The sequence below is a fragment of the Wyeomyia smithii genome, chromosome 1 (assembly GCF_029784165.1).
Source record: "Wyeomyia smithii strain HCP4-BCI-WySm-NY-G18 chromosome 1, ASM2978416v1, whole genome shotgun sequence".
Classification (NCBI taxonomy): Eukaryota; Metazoa; Arthropoda; class Insecta; order Diptera; family Culicidae; genus Wyeomyia; species Wyeomyia smithii.
Window position 1 is genome coordinate 119,644,559 of NC_073694.1, and position 15,482 is coordinate 119,660,040.

General features: G+C 37.9%; 1 protein-coding gene across 1 annotated transcript; it reads right to left on the bottom strand.

Annotated features, from left to right (window-relative positions):
- Positions 1–4,996: 4,996 nt before the first annotated feature.
- LOC129717614 (uncharacterized) lies at positions 4,997–5,999 on the bottom strand. The gene is made up of 3 exons (XM_055667646.1): positions 5,548–5,999; positions 5,402–5,487; positions 4,997–5,341 (listed from the first exon to the last, which is right to left on the bottom strand). The coding sequence occupies exons 1-3, from the start codon at positions 5,663–5,665 to the stop codon at positions 5,132–5,134; spliced, it is 414 nt and encodes a 137-aa protein (XP_055523621.1). The 5' UTR covers positions 5,666–5,999; the 3' UTR covers positions 4,997–5,131.
- Between the last annotated feature and the right edge of the window lie 9,483 nt (positions 6,000–15,482).

The window sequence follows — 15,482 nt, forward strand, 5'->3', positions numbered from 1 at the left end:
CACTATAGCTGCTTTGATCAATATATATGGCCTTAACAGGATTTAAATGTGGTATCGTACTATTTGAACGCTCCCGGTACCGCTCGTGATTAAATTGTTCGAAATTAAGAGTCATTTCTTATATTTCGCTATTTCTGAAGCACTAACATTACGTCAAATTTCATATTTTATACTTTAATTACAACATCAATATTTTAGAACCCAAAGAGTGAATATACCTTTATTGGATTTGAGCATTCATGTAAAACTATTTTTACAAATAATAAGTTTGAATGAGAAAGGCTGAGTCTGACCGCTAGGTGGATTAATTTAGGTTTTTTTTGAAAAGTTTCGATTCGGACCAATGAAATGTTTGAGAAATTCTCTAAAATCCGTCAAATAAATTCAACCGACACTCTGAATAAGCAATTTGAAAAGAATATTATTCGAAACAATCGGTGTAAAACGCGACTTTTCCTGAAAATCCGCATGATAAACCACGGAAATTCCGAAATTCGCATTGAAAAATGACGTGAAAAAAAAACAAACCAAAAACTGCGTAAAAAGCAATTTTAATACATTTTTAAACGAAAGCATGACAGTTTTTCAGGAATTCGATAAATTTGAGCTCGTTTTTTAAAACAGTATACAACACATCCTAACGAAATCGTCTTGAAAATTCTAAGATATATCAAAAAGTTGTATTGTCAAAATAGTTTTTTAATGACGTCAATTTTAGATCGTTATAAATTGGAAAAAAAGAATAATTATAAAAAAAAAGATTAATATTCTCTTTTAATCCGCAATGTATATATTTTCCAGATCTAGGAATTAATTTGCTACAACTTTTTCATTGGTAACATTATTAGAAGACATGCAGGAGGATGATTTTCCTGATGTGAAGCCTAATTTCCGGCTTTTTCCGTCTTTTTTTCCGGTGATTTGAAATTCCCGTCTTTTTCCCGCCTTTCCCGGTAGAATGGCCATAATTTATTAATGTACGTAAACATTTTTGTAAACAAAGCTTCAAACGACGATTTGATGCAACTGTTAAGAAGGCGTCTCAAGGTACGATGCTGGCCTAACAAGCCAGTTGTCGTAGGCTCGAATCTCGGCACGGGAAAGATTGTTAGTGTCAGTAGGATCGTAACGCTAGCCCCGCAATTGTCCTGTACACTTAACAGTCGGCTGCGAAGTCTGTGTATAATAAACAGAAGGTCATGTTCCGAACCGGATTGTAGCACCAAGGCTTTGCTTTGCTTTGGTAGCTTTGTTTACTTTTGTACCTAAACAAACAGTTTGAAATTAACAAAAAATAAAACATCAACAATATTGGATATTTGCATTTTGAACAAATTTGAGATTTTCAAATAGAGAAGTTTTTGTTAGAAATTTTTTTTCTTAAGGCCGTTACAAATTTTATTTTCATTTTATGTCACCCCCCTCTTCAAAAATCTTGAATATTGAAAGGGGAAGAAAAAAAAAGCTCAAACCGTTTTGTTCATTTTATTGGTTTTCTGACAGCATAAATGCTTAATTTAGCAACAAACAAGTCCAGTGGCAACGAGAGTGTCGTTAATAGGCAAGCGAAAAAAATAACAATAATAACAATAAAGGGTTATTTTTCAACATTTATTTGAGTGCAAGTTACAAACGTCATAACTTGCATACAAACTTTGATCGAAGATTTTTCTTTTTTTCGTCTCGGTGTTATTTATTTTTTGCCACCCCCTTTGCTAACTTTGATAACCTTAGACATAAAAAGAATTCGAAATTTGTATCAGCCTGAGAGTGACCATGTTGAAATGTTCAGAAGAGTTTCAATGAATGATCAATGAATTTCAGACAGTTTTCTATACGCCAGCACTTTTTTCTTTTCTCTAATTCTTGTCATTACTGACGTCGATGAGACGCATGTGATTTGAGAACTCGTTAAATTAAAAAGTAATATATACGGTTATGGGTATTTCCGAAATCAGTATGACCTCAAATCGACCCTAGACGTCGTTTTGGAATCCAAGGTGGCAACTTCCAGTTCATGAAAATCAGCCAAAAATGGCCAAATACTACCCAATTTGAGTATTTTCGGAGCCGGGATGACATTCATAGTTTATTCACTTCTGTTCGAGCGTCTTGATAGAAAAACTTCACTACACTTCCACTTTTTTTTATTCACTTTCACTGTTTAATTCTATCACTTTTAACTTAGCTATAAATCTTTTGGAAGATTGGCTATAAATCTTTTGGAAGTGACAACAATGTGACAACCCTTGGAAAACTAAAGTACGCAGTTACTTGAAGTTAACTCGACTTTGAATGGAAGACAATTATTTTTCATTTCGTGGGAAATTTTACAAACAAACAAAAGGAGCACCGATGGGGAATCCTCTTTCACCTTTCTTATGTGAGCTTTTTATGGCACATTTGGAAAATAAACTAAATGAAAAAGACTTCTTACCAGATCGTTGGTGGAGGTATGTTGATGATACGTTTTGTATTTTACAACAGGGGGACTTGGAAAGTTTTTTGGGAATTTTGAATGGTATTCATAAAAATATCCAGTTTACTTTGAAAATTGAACAAAACAACAGGCTTCCATTTTTAGATGTACCGTCATCCGGGGTGAGATTGTGCCAAAAAATGATGCTTTTTTGATCTCAAGCTTCTAACGCACACAATCAAGCAAAGAATTCGATCTAAAATACACCAATGCATTCTAGAATGTTTTGTTATCAACTACAACAAATATGGTTGAGTTACAATAAACTATAATTTTGCTAAAAATACATGAACTTTGGCTCAATCTCACCCCTTCTGTGGGGTGAGATTGTGCCAAAAACAAAAAGTTGAATTTAATACCTGTTAAATGAACAGTAGTGTGTCTACGAATAATCCACATGACTAACATGATAAAACAGTAAGTATAGGGACGACCATAAACAACGTGGACTATTAAGGGGCTGTAGGGGGTTGATCAGAAACTATGCATCATATGAATTATATAAAAATGTATGGCTAGATCAAACTGATGCATAGAGTAATTAGTTATGAGAACGTGGCTTATAGACAGTCTCTATACACATAGTGGCGTCTCCAGGTAGCCTGAAAAGGGGAAACGTTAGGGCATGAAGTTTGAGAAGACTTTTCGTTTTAATTATTATGTGTCATTGACAACTGTATATTCCATTGGAGATCTCAAAACCTCTAGAAACGTACCCACAATTCTCCTTCTTCTCTTTAAAAGTCATCAGTTTATATAGAATTGGTGTACAAAATTTTGTTACATTCCATAAGTAATATCAATAATTGAAAATTTTCATATAACAATTGAGAACAGTAAGCTTCTCAAGCTTTTAGTCATTATTTCAAAGAATACCATAGCTAGACAACATACCTTATGCTGTGGGGACAAAAAACATACCCTATGTAAATAATGCAAGTGTTTTGATGTATACTGATGTAATTTTGTCGTGAATGTGAATTCCGTACACTGTGCCGTTCAATATAGCTTGGCACAATCTCACCCCAAAAGGGCTCGAAAAGTGTACAGTTTGGAAAAACATTATTTTCTGAGCCGGCACAGGTTCAATGCATAATATTTCCTCAACACATTGGAGACGACATCCTAACGTACCAACTGAGCAGTAAGTTCTTGTGATTTCTTGATCGGGCTGGTTTTCCTGGGACATTTTTGGATAACGTTATTTGCGCATGTTTTTCAACCTGTACTTTGAAACATTCTTTAAGCGAAACAGTTCACTGATATTATCTATATTCCATTTTAAGTTGGGAATAAATATGTCATGTTTCATAAAGTATTGAATTTGAGGTATTAGGTTTTGTAAATCTATAATCTCACCCCCGTGGCTTAATCTCACCCCGGCAGACGGTAGTCGTTGTTAAAAACTCCAACCACTTTGAATTCGAAATCTTTAGGAAACCCACACATACTAAGCGGGTAATACCTAACACTTCTAACCACTCCTCCCAGCATAAAATGGCTTCTTTCCACCACATGATCCACCGTATGGAATCTTTGCCTCTCAGTAATGAAGGTAAGAAAAACGAAATGGAATATATTTTTGATATTGGTGAGCAGAATGGATATAATAGAAGAACCATACAAGCCATTTATGATAAAAATAAACGAATCCAACATAGGAAATCTCACACAACACTCACTCCGCTAACAGAAGATCGGAAAAGAGCAGTGGTTGAATATGACGTCAATTTTACACGTCAACTTCGTAAAAAATTTAGAATATTTGGTATCGATATTATCTACAGTAGTAGAAATAATCAAATTAAAACAAAGTTGGGGTCTACTAAAGACACTATTGACAAATTACATAGGGCGGGTGTTTATAAAGTTGCATGTCCACAATGTGATAAGGTTTACATTGGCCAAACAAGAAGAAATTTAAACATCCGGTTTAAGGAACATACTTCAGAACTTGTAAAGGCTAAAAAAGACTCAGAAAAAGGAATAACTCACCATTTCAGATCCAAAATAGCCGAACATATATTTCATGAAGATCACGCTATGACTACCGACAACATTAGTCTAGTTCGATCAGTAACATCCCCTTGGAAATTAGATGTCGCAGAAAGTTTAGAAATTTTTAAACAAAACCCAGCTACACTCCTCAACAGAGATCAGGGTAATCATTTCTCTTGGCTTTTTAAATTTCTACCGAAAACTCCCGGACAAGGCATGGATCACCAGGCCGCACATTTCTTTACCTAGCTCAAGTTGTTTACGTTCTCTGAGTTAAAATTTGCCCCTTTCGTTTACCTACTTAGGTATAAAATTCTTGGGGTTTCGCTATTTTCTCCACAGTCCAAATAAGCACTGACGACGACACTATGTAAGTGTTGAAATACGTATGTGCAAGTGAAAAGTTAAAAGTGATTGAATTAAATAGTGAAAGTGAATAAAAAAAGTGTTATGAGTTTACTTTATGCTAACCTCATCATAAAAAGGCTTTTCCCAAAACTGAAGAAAATTGGCCACAAATCTACTTAAACAACAACTTCTGTGTATTTTCCTTCCTTCTTCATCCCTTCCCGCTCTAATCTCCTATGCTTTTCAATCCCTGTCAACTTTTGTCGCCGAGCATTTCGCGCTCCGTGCGACCCCACGTTGCTTAATCTAGCTCACTTGACTGCCATCCGGTCTTCGCGGCGTCCGTCCAGCAACACCAGCCCGCCACCGCTCCCAGCTATCAATCCTCAAAGCCGCTCCAGTCCTTCCCGTGCCGACTTGCACGTTTCCGAACAGTCCGTTCGAATCCGACGCCGCCGAAACTTGGAACACCGCACCACAGCACAAAAACAGGAAAAGAAACAGGAAAAAAGAGCCCTGTGCACAAATCACCATGTGAGTACCGGTGTTACTCATCCATTTATGATTTTTTGTTACCTCTCTGGAGGGCCTTTCTTGGTTTTCTCTCCTTAATGCCTCAGCGGGATTTTGTCCGTAGTTGGCTTGATCGTTCGCCGGCTCTTCTGCAACGAGGACGATGGCTTCAATATGGTGTGGCTATGTAAGGTTACAATTTTTCTTACCAAGAAGTAACTCCGTCCGCGGTTGACTCGCGATGTGCACCCGACGACTTCTCACACAAAAAAGAAATTCTCGATCGAGTTGACTGTCTCTCGTTTGACAGTTCGTTTTATTCCTCATAAGCCGTGCTGCCTGTTTCCTGTCATTTTTTTTAGCAGCGTCGCTTTGGTTAGAGACTGGCGGACTGTCGGTGGCTATCAAACTTCAACTGCTTCAAAGTAGTGTGGTTTCTGGTGGCATATTGCGTGTGCCCTCGACTACTGCGACTTCATTGCTCTGCTTCATGTGTACGGTACTTATATTTATTCTAACTGTAACAAAAGTTAAAGTGTAGTGACATTCATAGGCCGTAAATCGACCACAGTTGCCATTTTGAATCTATTCAGGACCACCACATAACTTTTTTTTTGTAAGATTTGGACCATTATTTTGATCTTTTGTGGTATACCTCTTCTTTAGTCTAGGTACTCGTGGCAGACGTTTCACTATTGATGGAAGTGATCGTCGTTGTCATATCGCACCCTTTCTCCCAATTAGGCACTGAATTTCGTATGAAATGTTCCACATAACATCCAAAGAGTTATGTTATTAGTGAAGCCCCAGTAGAATCTTTTCGGGAAGGACCATTTTGGGGCACGTAAGGGTGTTTTATTGTCGAGCACATAACGGTTATGATAAAATTTTGTCAATATTTTTAAATGGAAATTCAGACAACTTTCTCAAAGTCATTCCTTGATGACTTTTTTTCTCTTCTCATTATCCAGATATATCGATTTTCAAAAAAACTTCAGTTCTTTTTGAATGTAAGTCTAAATAATTTTTAAAAAACAGTATATGCAAAGTTGCTCAGTTTAGTAAAGTCTACATACTAGGATGCCAACCAAAATGGTAATTTTAAGAAACCATATACAAAATTTTCACCTGCCCAAAAAAAAACACCTAGTGAAAAATCGAAAAAGCGATTGAAGTTTGGTCTTTAAAAATCCAATAATTCACCCGAAGCGGGGGTTGGCCGCATGAATTTTCGGTTTTCGGAAAAAATTTTGGTGTCAGGTACCTTAAAAATGCATGAAACGTCGAGATCTGGTATCATCTGAAAAAAAATCGTGATTTTTGTGATTTTTTCGGATTTCTCAAGGTCTAACTTCATTTTGCGCCACCCCATTTTGAATCCAACTGACCTGAAATTTTGCACAGGGTGTAAACATTTTGTATAGGGTTTTTTTCCTAAATTTTTTGATTACTTTTTTCTCATACAAGTGATTGGCACCCTACTACACACCCACCATGTTTCATTGAACTCTGAAAGGGTGCTGCCAGCCCCTCAGTCGATATCCTGATTTTTAGGTAATTGAAAGCAGGGTTGCAAAGTGTTCCGCAAAAAACGCGACATCCGCGCCGAATGTAACAACCCTGTATTTATTGTTATAATTTCTGTTATTTTAACACCTAACGGGATCTAATTTGAAACACAACCTGAAAGGTTTTTTGTATAACAAACTAACAGCTTCTGTTACATTTTTGTTTTGTCTTTCTGATCGAGTAGCCCCGCAATTGTCCTGTACACTTAACAGTCGGCTGCGAAGTCTGTGTATAGTGAACCAGAAGGTCGACTTACGATACGGAATGTAGCACCCAAGGCTTGAATGAGCTCTATTTCTTTCTAAACAACTGACATTAATAATACTTAGCATACTATGACCATTTCCGTTTTCTACTGTAACAATTTTTTCCCGTCTTTCGCGTTCCATCGATAAATTTTGAATGTGTGCTTCAATAGGCTGACGCTGCAGTAAAAATGATGACGATGATTTGTTGCAAAGACAGGATAACAAGATACAGAAGTGTCTGATCTTCTCATATACCTTGCGAACTTCAAGTAATGTAGCGCCCCCGAACGACTCCCAGAAATATTAATGGTCAATGTGTGTGTGTAATGTGCATGAACTATCTAATACGAGCTTGACAATAACAACTACAGAAATGTTTTGTCAAACATGTCTAACCGATAACACGCATACAGACACAGTTGATGTTTCTTGGATGCGTTGAGGGCGTTTCGACCTGTTTGCAGTCAGATACAGGGAGCTGTGCGTCTTGTTATTGTTTTTCTTAGTTTGTAGGCAGCATTTTACCTATCTAGATTCTTTTTGCAGTGAGTTATCACGAGTTTACGTAACGGGTAACTAAATATTTAGATTTTGACGTTGGACTAACGTCTATATCGAAGTTAGGCGCCTGAATTTGAAAATCTAGTAATTCAACTAGGAAAAACCAGTGCCGTTTCTGTTTCTGCTCAGACAGCTACGACTCGCACTTAACAATAAACCACACGAAATACTTTGCTTTTTTCGGTTCGTTTTGTGCTGTGGTGATAATAGCCTGCAGATTAGCAGCAGTTCAACTTCCCCGCAGCGGCGGGTGCTGGATACCCCGCTACCAGCACCGAGAAGCAGTTGCTGACACCGATAGCAGCAGAAGCAAATCCCCTTCCCTCCCCGCCGGGATCTGGATACCCCGCTAGCAGTGCGGATCAGCTACTGTATAGTGATCATCCTCTGACATCCACAAGGTTACGTGTGGGACACGGCAGCTGTAAAATAAAACCGACCTGGATATTCGGTGAAGTTTTCTGGTTTTGTTATTTTTATTCATTTATTTTCTGCCCATTTATACGAGTGACTTTTCAAATTTGATTTCATCTTACTTGGACAAAATATTTTTTCATTTAATCACTTTTAACTTGGTACCCCATTTATACACGGTTGTTTACCGTTAGTGTGCGGTAGAGCATATTGCTTCCGCAAACATGAACGATATAGACAACATTCAGGTGGAATTGTTCGTAGACGTTGAAACGAATGGAGATGTGATTGAAATATCACCCCGCGGCTACCCGCTTCCATCCCCACTGCTATCCCCTGCAGCTAGTCCACCAAATCCAAACGTGTTAGCTAACGTTCGTGTAAAAGCTTACCCGGATGAATTTAAGAGCCCGTACGCTATTTCCGGCCCATAAAGAAACCATTGAATGTTTTACGCATTGGCAAGGACCTGACAGAACGGTTTTCGGACGTTACCGAAAACACCAAGGTGAGGCCGAACAAACTGCGAGTTGTCGTGAATAGCTTGAAGCAAGCAAACGCAATTGCTTCCTGCGAGCTTTTCACGAGAGAATATCGCGTGTACATCCCTGCCAAGGATGTAGGGATCGACGGTGTGGTGACCGAAGGGAATCTCACATATAATTGTGACGCTTTTGCGCTCTGTGAAACTTTCATTAATTCAAATGATCAACCCAATTTCCACGATTTTAACATAATCCGGCGAGACCGAGACTCACACGGTGGAGGGGTACTTTTAGGGATCAAAAAGTGCTATTTATTCTTCAGAATCAACCTCCCCTCGTTCTCGAACATCAAAGTCGTTGCCATTCAAACGAAAATGAATGGAGAAGAACTACGCCTTGCTTCGATGGAGGGATATAATCTGTGCGGATTGAACAGAGGCAACTTTCTCTCATACCAGAATTGCTTCCCGCACCTTCTTTGATAATGGGAGATTTTAACTCTCACTGTTCGCAATGGGGGTCGCTGGCGCACTTTTAAATACTGGGGAAGCGACATGCGTACCTAATTCTCCAGCACGTGAAAGCGTGCTTGACCTATCCCTTTGCTCGACATCACTAGCATTAACTCAGCTCAGACGAAACCGATACCCGGGGTAACGATTAGACGGCGTCCTCCACGAAGTGGTGGGACAAAGAATGTTCTGACCTGTACGCGCAAAGGTCTTCAGTCTACTTGGCCTTGGCCTTGGGTGTACTTGGAGTACGGCAACGTCAATCTGCTCCGAAAGTACGAGATAATGGACAGGCAGATGAAGTGCTTAATGAAAGCGAAAAAACGCGGATACTGGCGGCGGTTTGTAAACGCGTTGTCGAGGGAAACAGCGATGAGCACTCTTTGGGATACCGCCAGACGAATGCGGAACCGTAACGTTTCAAATGAGAGTGAGGAGTATTCAGACCGCTGGATACTCGATTTTGCCAAAAAGGTTTGTCCGGACTCTGTACGGAACAGAAGACCTTTCGCGACGCGTCCCTAGAAACTACGGAAGAGCCTTCATTTTCGATGTTGGAATTCTCAATGGCTCTCCTCTCGTGCAACAATAGAGCTCCAGGGTTGGATAGGATCAAATTCAACCTGTTGAAGTATCTACCCGATTCTGCAAAAAGACGCTTGTTGAGCTTGTTCAACAAGTTTCTTGAGCTAGACATTGTTTCACACGACTGGAGAAGGTTAAAGTTATTGCTATCCGCAGAGCCGGATTTAAGGGGGGCCCAGGGGGCCCGCCCCTCCCCATTTTTGGGGCCCCCACAAAACGAGAAAAAGTTCTTTTCGATATCAAAAATGAGATTCAATCAAAAGTTCAATTTACAGCAAGAAAATTTAAACAGACCATTCCAATCTGAAACTTTGCTTCAATGTTATTTTTTTGGAAGCGCCAATATCACAACTAGGGCAGGGAACAGCTTAAGCAGTAGCGCCTATTTTAATCAGTCGAAGAAAACAGGCATCAAACTCCTGCATTTTGATCAATATCGACAATTTCAATGATGGAAACGAAAACTTTGATTGTCTAGCTGTCTTACGAATATAAGAAATACCGTTAATCACAAAGAAATCTGTGAACAATTGCAATTGAAATAAATCGACCTATATTGCAGCCATTCAGGAGCCACTTCGTGTGCTGAAAAAAAACGTCTGCAAAACAGATGGAAACTGCTTTAAATAGGTTCGGGGTGATTGGAATAGTGTCCCTCGATTGGTAACTTTGATTGATGATTGTTAAAGTTTGCTAACTTAGTTTTACAATATGAAAACAAGTTCTGACAGAGAAAACGATAGAGAACAGATTGATATACTACTGTTCGAGTTTCACCCAATACATTTAAAGTATTTCGTCTGAATACACAGGCGGTTCCTAAAGCTGCTTAGAACATGTTCCCTACTCTACATCCATAAAAGTTCACCTTCGATTCTCTTGGAATGACACACAATAACACATCATTTGAATCGAACCAGCGCGCATGGGAGGTTAAGCGGAGAAAGAACATAATCTAGAAGTTTTTTTTAAGCATTGCTGTTGATTCCAAATAAAAATAAGTTTACTTGTCCGTGCGCAGATTTTATTGACCTGCAGATGTGTGTAGTTTTTTCCTAGTTTCTGTAGATTATTGCCAGGGTCGCCTTATATTTGCGCAGTCATTTTCAAATTGTGTGCAAATTTTTGCCTGTGGATCACAATTTTTCAAATTGCGGTAGAATTTTTTTTATATATCAAGAAAAAATTTCCAGATTTCAGATCTGGCTGTAAACAGTAAGCAAGCACCGAATTTATTATTACATTTGTTCAAAATGTGCGATCGCCACAAAACCCCGCGTGTATATCAAAGTGGAGCTCAAAAAAAAAAAAGACTACACGAAGAAAAAAATCATAAACTCGTTAGTGCTTTCAAAAATCATCTTTTTTTCATTTGAGGATTTATTTGAGCCTAATACCCCGTTCACACTACACTGCATATTACCTGATATCGGGCCATTCGTGCTGTCGAGGCCATAGCACCATGTCATATCCATATCACCTGATATTCCATACAATCGAGCTGTCATTGGATATCACCTCGGCTACTGGTATCGCGGATACCATGTTCGAAAACCAATAAAAACTATATTTGCAGCAGTTGGCAACACGGCCAAAAAACATTTGACGCAACCCTACAAATTTCGAAATTCGCGTTGCATGCGAAATAGAAAGAAGGAAATATTTTTACTCTTGTCATCCCGCACATTTTGACAATTGCTTATGAGAGTTCGTGTTGATGCGAGCCAACTAGCTGAAATCTCTATCCTAATTACATTGCTCTTGTTGTCTTGTTTTTGCCTTGACCTGTTTTTGTTTTATTCTCTTTTCAATTAGTAAAGTAAATGTCAAACCATATCATCTGACTGTAGAGTGAACACCCGAAGTGATATCCGATATCATCTGGCGATATCAGGTGATATGCGGCGTAGTCTAAACAAGGCATAATAATCTCGAACGTAACTGGAGAAAGGTCTTTTTTGAAGATGAAGATGATTGAAAATAGGTTGCGTACGACTATGAACTTAGCATTGTTGAGTTGAGAGTTCGTTATACTGAAAGAGTTGAATGTTGATTATTTAATTAATAAATTCTCTGAAAAAAAATCTAACAAATTTTTGGTAACTTTTGAATACGATTTAATCGTACGATAAAAAAACGGTTTTGTTTTTTTTTTTCGGGGCCCCCACTGTAAACTGGGCCCCGGGCCTCCACAATCGTAAATCCGGCTCTGGCAAAGTTGTTTTGAGACAAATCTCACATTTTTTTCGTCTCTATCAAAACCTGTAGTTTATAACAATGGTTGTTATTATACTGTTCCATATGCTATCTTATTTTGTTAGAAAGCTGATACGTTAGTAACAAAACTTGATATGGGTTTGATATTAGTAGAATATTTACAGGGTTGTTACAGAAACCTTAATTTTGAATCCGCAAAATCCGCGCCACAGGTTTTTGATCCGCGCCGTGAAAACTAAATCCGCGCCGAAAAAAAAACTAATAAAAACTTATGATTCAACATGGTAAACTTAATACCATCTTTAAAATGTCATGCTGATATGTATGACTTGTTTGTATTTAGCTTAAAACGCAGGACAGTTGACTTACTGCGGCCATGTTCAGGAATGATGCTGACCAAAAATGTTCTTTGGAAATTCTTATATACAAATGTAAAATACCCGTAGCACCGATTTTTTCTTGTTGAAAAGAGTATGATTATGACGAGTAAAATTCCTGTGAGACATAAGTTAGACATAAAAAGTGAAAATTGAATGACGAGATTTTAGAGATGTGGGTTGAGAGGTTCGATAAATACTCAAGATATGAGAAGTGATGGATAACCATTTAATCCCGTATATTGTCGGAACATTCAACAAGTAAATAATAATCTTCGTGAGTTGCAAACCATAGGAAGTTTTACTTAAATTTGCAGAAAATCTTGTTGAAAATAATTCGAAAGGACGAGATAGGTTTTAGCTAGAAAAAAAGGTTATTAATACGATTAAGTATGTCAATTATCAATTATATTTTACATTTATCATATATCAATTTTACATGTTTATTTTTATCCTTGCGAGAATAGTGTTATAAAAACTACGAAAAATGTTTCTCCTTCAAAAATTTTTCTTCCTTTAACTATTTATCGACTTTAGCAAATACCTTCATGGAGACCTCCTGCACAATTTGCGCCCTTTTCATCTAAAAATCGTTGACAATCTTCCTTCTGCTTTTTCTCTCTGTCAACCTGCTCTTGAATGCCAATGGAATTTATGGAAAAAATTGAACATCGATCATTTTACATTAGAGCTTAGAAGCAAAATTTGTTCTCAAGCGAACTGCGGAAAGAAGAGCCTCAAAGTGACCAATGGAAAAATTCACATGGAACTGTTAAAATTATTTTTTTATTGGTAATATGATGGAAATTCATAAAACGTTGAGATCTGTCATCACGAAACATTTTTTTTTTTGCCTTTCTCCTAGAAAGCTATAGCAATCACTGGAAAATCCAAATGGCCGAATGTCATATACTACTTGACTCAGTTAGACGAATCGAGCATTTTCTGCATATAAGCATGTATAGGTGTATATGTTTGTGTGTGGGTGTGTACGTGTGTATGTGCACCTTTTTTCGCACTCACTATTCACAGAGATGGTCTGACCGAACAGATTTCAATGAAATTAATTGCAAATGAAAGGTCTAGTTGCCCTATAAGACCCTATTGAATTTTATTGTAATCTGATTTCTAGTTTAGAGGTTATGTATCAAAGTGTAAATATCACGAAACATCAATATCTCAGAAACCACACATCTGATTTGATTAAAATTAGTTTAAAATGAACGGGCTACCATAAAAACCCTTAACTTACGAATTTTATGAAGATTGAACATGTGGTTCAGGAGTTATGGAAAGAAACGTGTTCTGGAGACTATTTAATCTCACTCATGTTTCTCAGAGATGGCTGGCCCGATTTTTATAAAATTAGTGTCATATGAAAGGTCTTGTTGCCCCATAAGACCCTAATGATTTTTGCCTTTCTCCTAGAAAGGTATAGCAATCACTGGAAAAACCGAAGGTATAAAAGTGGTCCCAATGGCCGAATGTCATATACCACTCGACTTCTTTCGACGAACTGAGCATTTTCTGTATGTATGTATGTATGTGTGTATGTGTGTGTGTATGTGCAACTTTTTTTTCTCACTCACTTTTCTCAGAGATGGCTGGACCGATTTTCATAAAATTATTTGCAAATGAAGGGCCTACACGCAAAAGTTCAAGTCTTGTACAAGCATTGTGTCTTCCCGATTCGCACAAATTTTGCACTAAAATCGCACAATAAATGTGTGAAAAGGATAACGCAACAGTTGTACTGCGAATACATTGACACAGATTGAAATCAGAATATGTATCATATATCGACACTATATTTCTCACGTCGAGTGTATTAGTGACTGCTACTCATGGAGCAGTGCAAGCAGCGAACAACAACTTGTGAACTCACTAGATTTATATAGCTATAATGCTCGATCCATTCATCTCGATGGATTTGGTCATTTGAAAGTACCATTGAATGATTTGCAAAAAATAACGAAACAAAATTCTGTTCACAACATTTTGTAGTCAACGGTAGCTTTACCGAAAACCCTCCATTCCACAAAGCCACAAAAGCGTTGCTGATTTTTCATGGCAACACTTGTAAATTGTGAATGATTATTATTTCTCATCCTGTGCAGCTTTTTTCTCAAGCGACGAGAGAAATTTCTCTCTCGCTCGTAGAATTCCCATGTACGTACGGGTGCGACAAGACTAGACACGTCATATACAATTTGCTGGTTGCTCTTTCGCTTTTCTTTCGGTTCGTATTGCGACGCGCAAGGTCTCGTGTCTCGTCGCTTTACGAAATGAGCAAGATACCCGTGCTGTACATACTTGATACTAGTGTTGTTAGTGTCATTCATACTGGGGGTGCGTGCTTGCTGCGGGGAATGCATGAAGAAGAAAGAGTATCTCGAAAGCGTGTTTGCAAAAGACTTGAGAAGCGTAGCATATGTCTCGTTCTCAAGCAGAAAGGAGGAGAAAGGTTTTGCTTCTCGCTCGCTTTGCAATGCTGCTTGATATCAGTTGAAACTGTTTAAGTGTAGTAGTTAGGAGCTGCAAAATACATTGAAAAAACGCTAGAGCAGTAATTGCGTTATGCCCAACACGCAATCATTGTACTGGTTCCAAATTACATCAACTTTTGCGCTGAAAACGCACAATTTTGTACTGGTTTCGCACCATTCAACTTTTGCGTGTAGTTGTGCCATAGGTTGCTATTGAATTTCATTGTAATCGGATTTTCGGTTTAGAGGTTATGTATCAAATTGTAAAAATCACGAAACATCAATATCTCAGAAACCACACAACCGATTTCAATAAAACTGGTTTCAAATGATTGGACTGTCCTCAGAACCCTTAACTCATGAATTTCATTATGATTGAACATATGGTTCAAAAGTTATGTAAAGAAAAGTTATCCTGAGGTTGTTAAAACTCACTCATTTTTCTCAGTGATGGCTGAACCGATTTTCACAAAATTAGTGTCAAATGAAAGGCCTAGTTGCCCCATAGGTTGCTATTGAATTTCATTGCAATCGGATTGTAACTGTGTCCATTGTTCATAAAAATGTGAAATCACATTATGAAAGTAAACATATTGACTTTCTCCTAACGATCACTGGCTAAGTAAAAGGTAGAAAAATGATTGAAATGGCCGAATGTCATATACTACTCAACTCAGTTCGACGAATCGA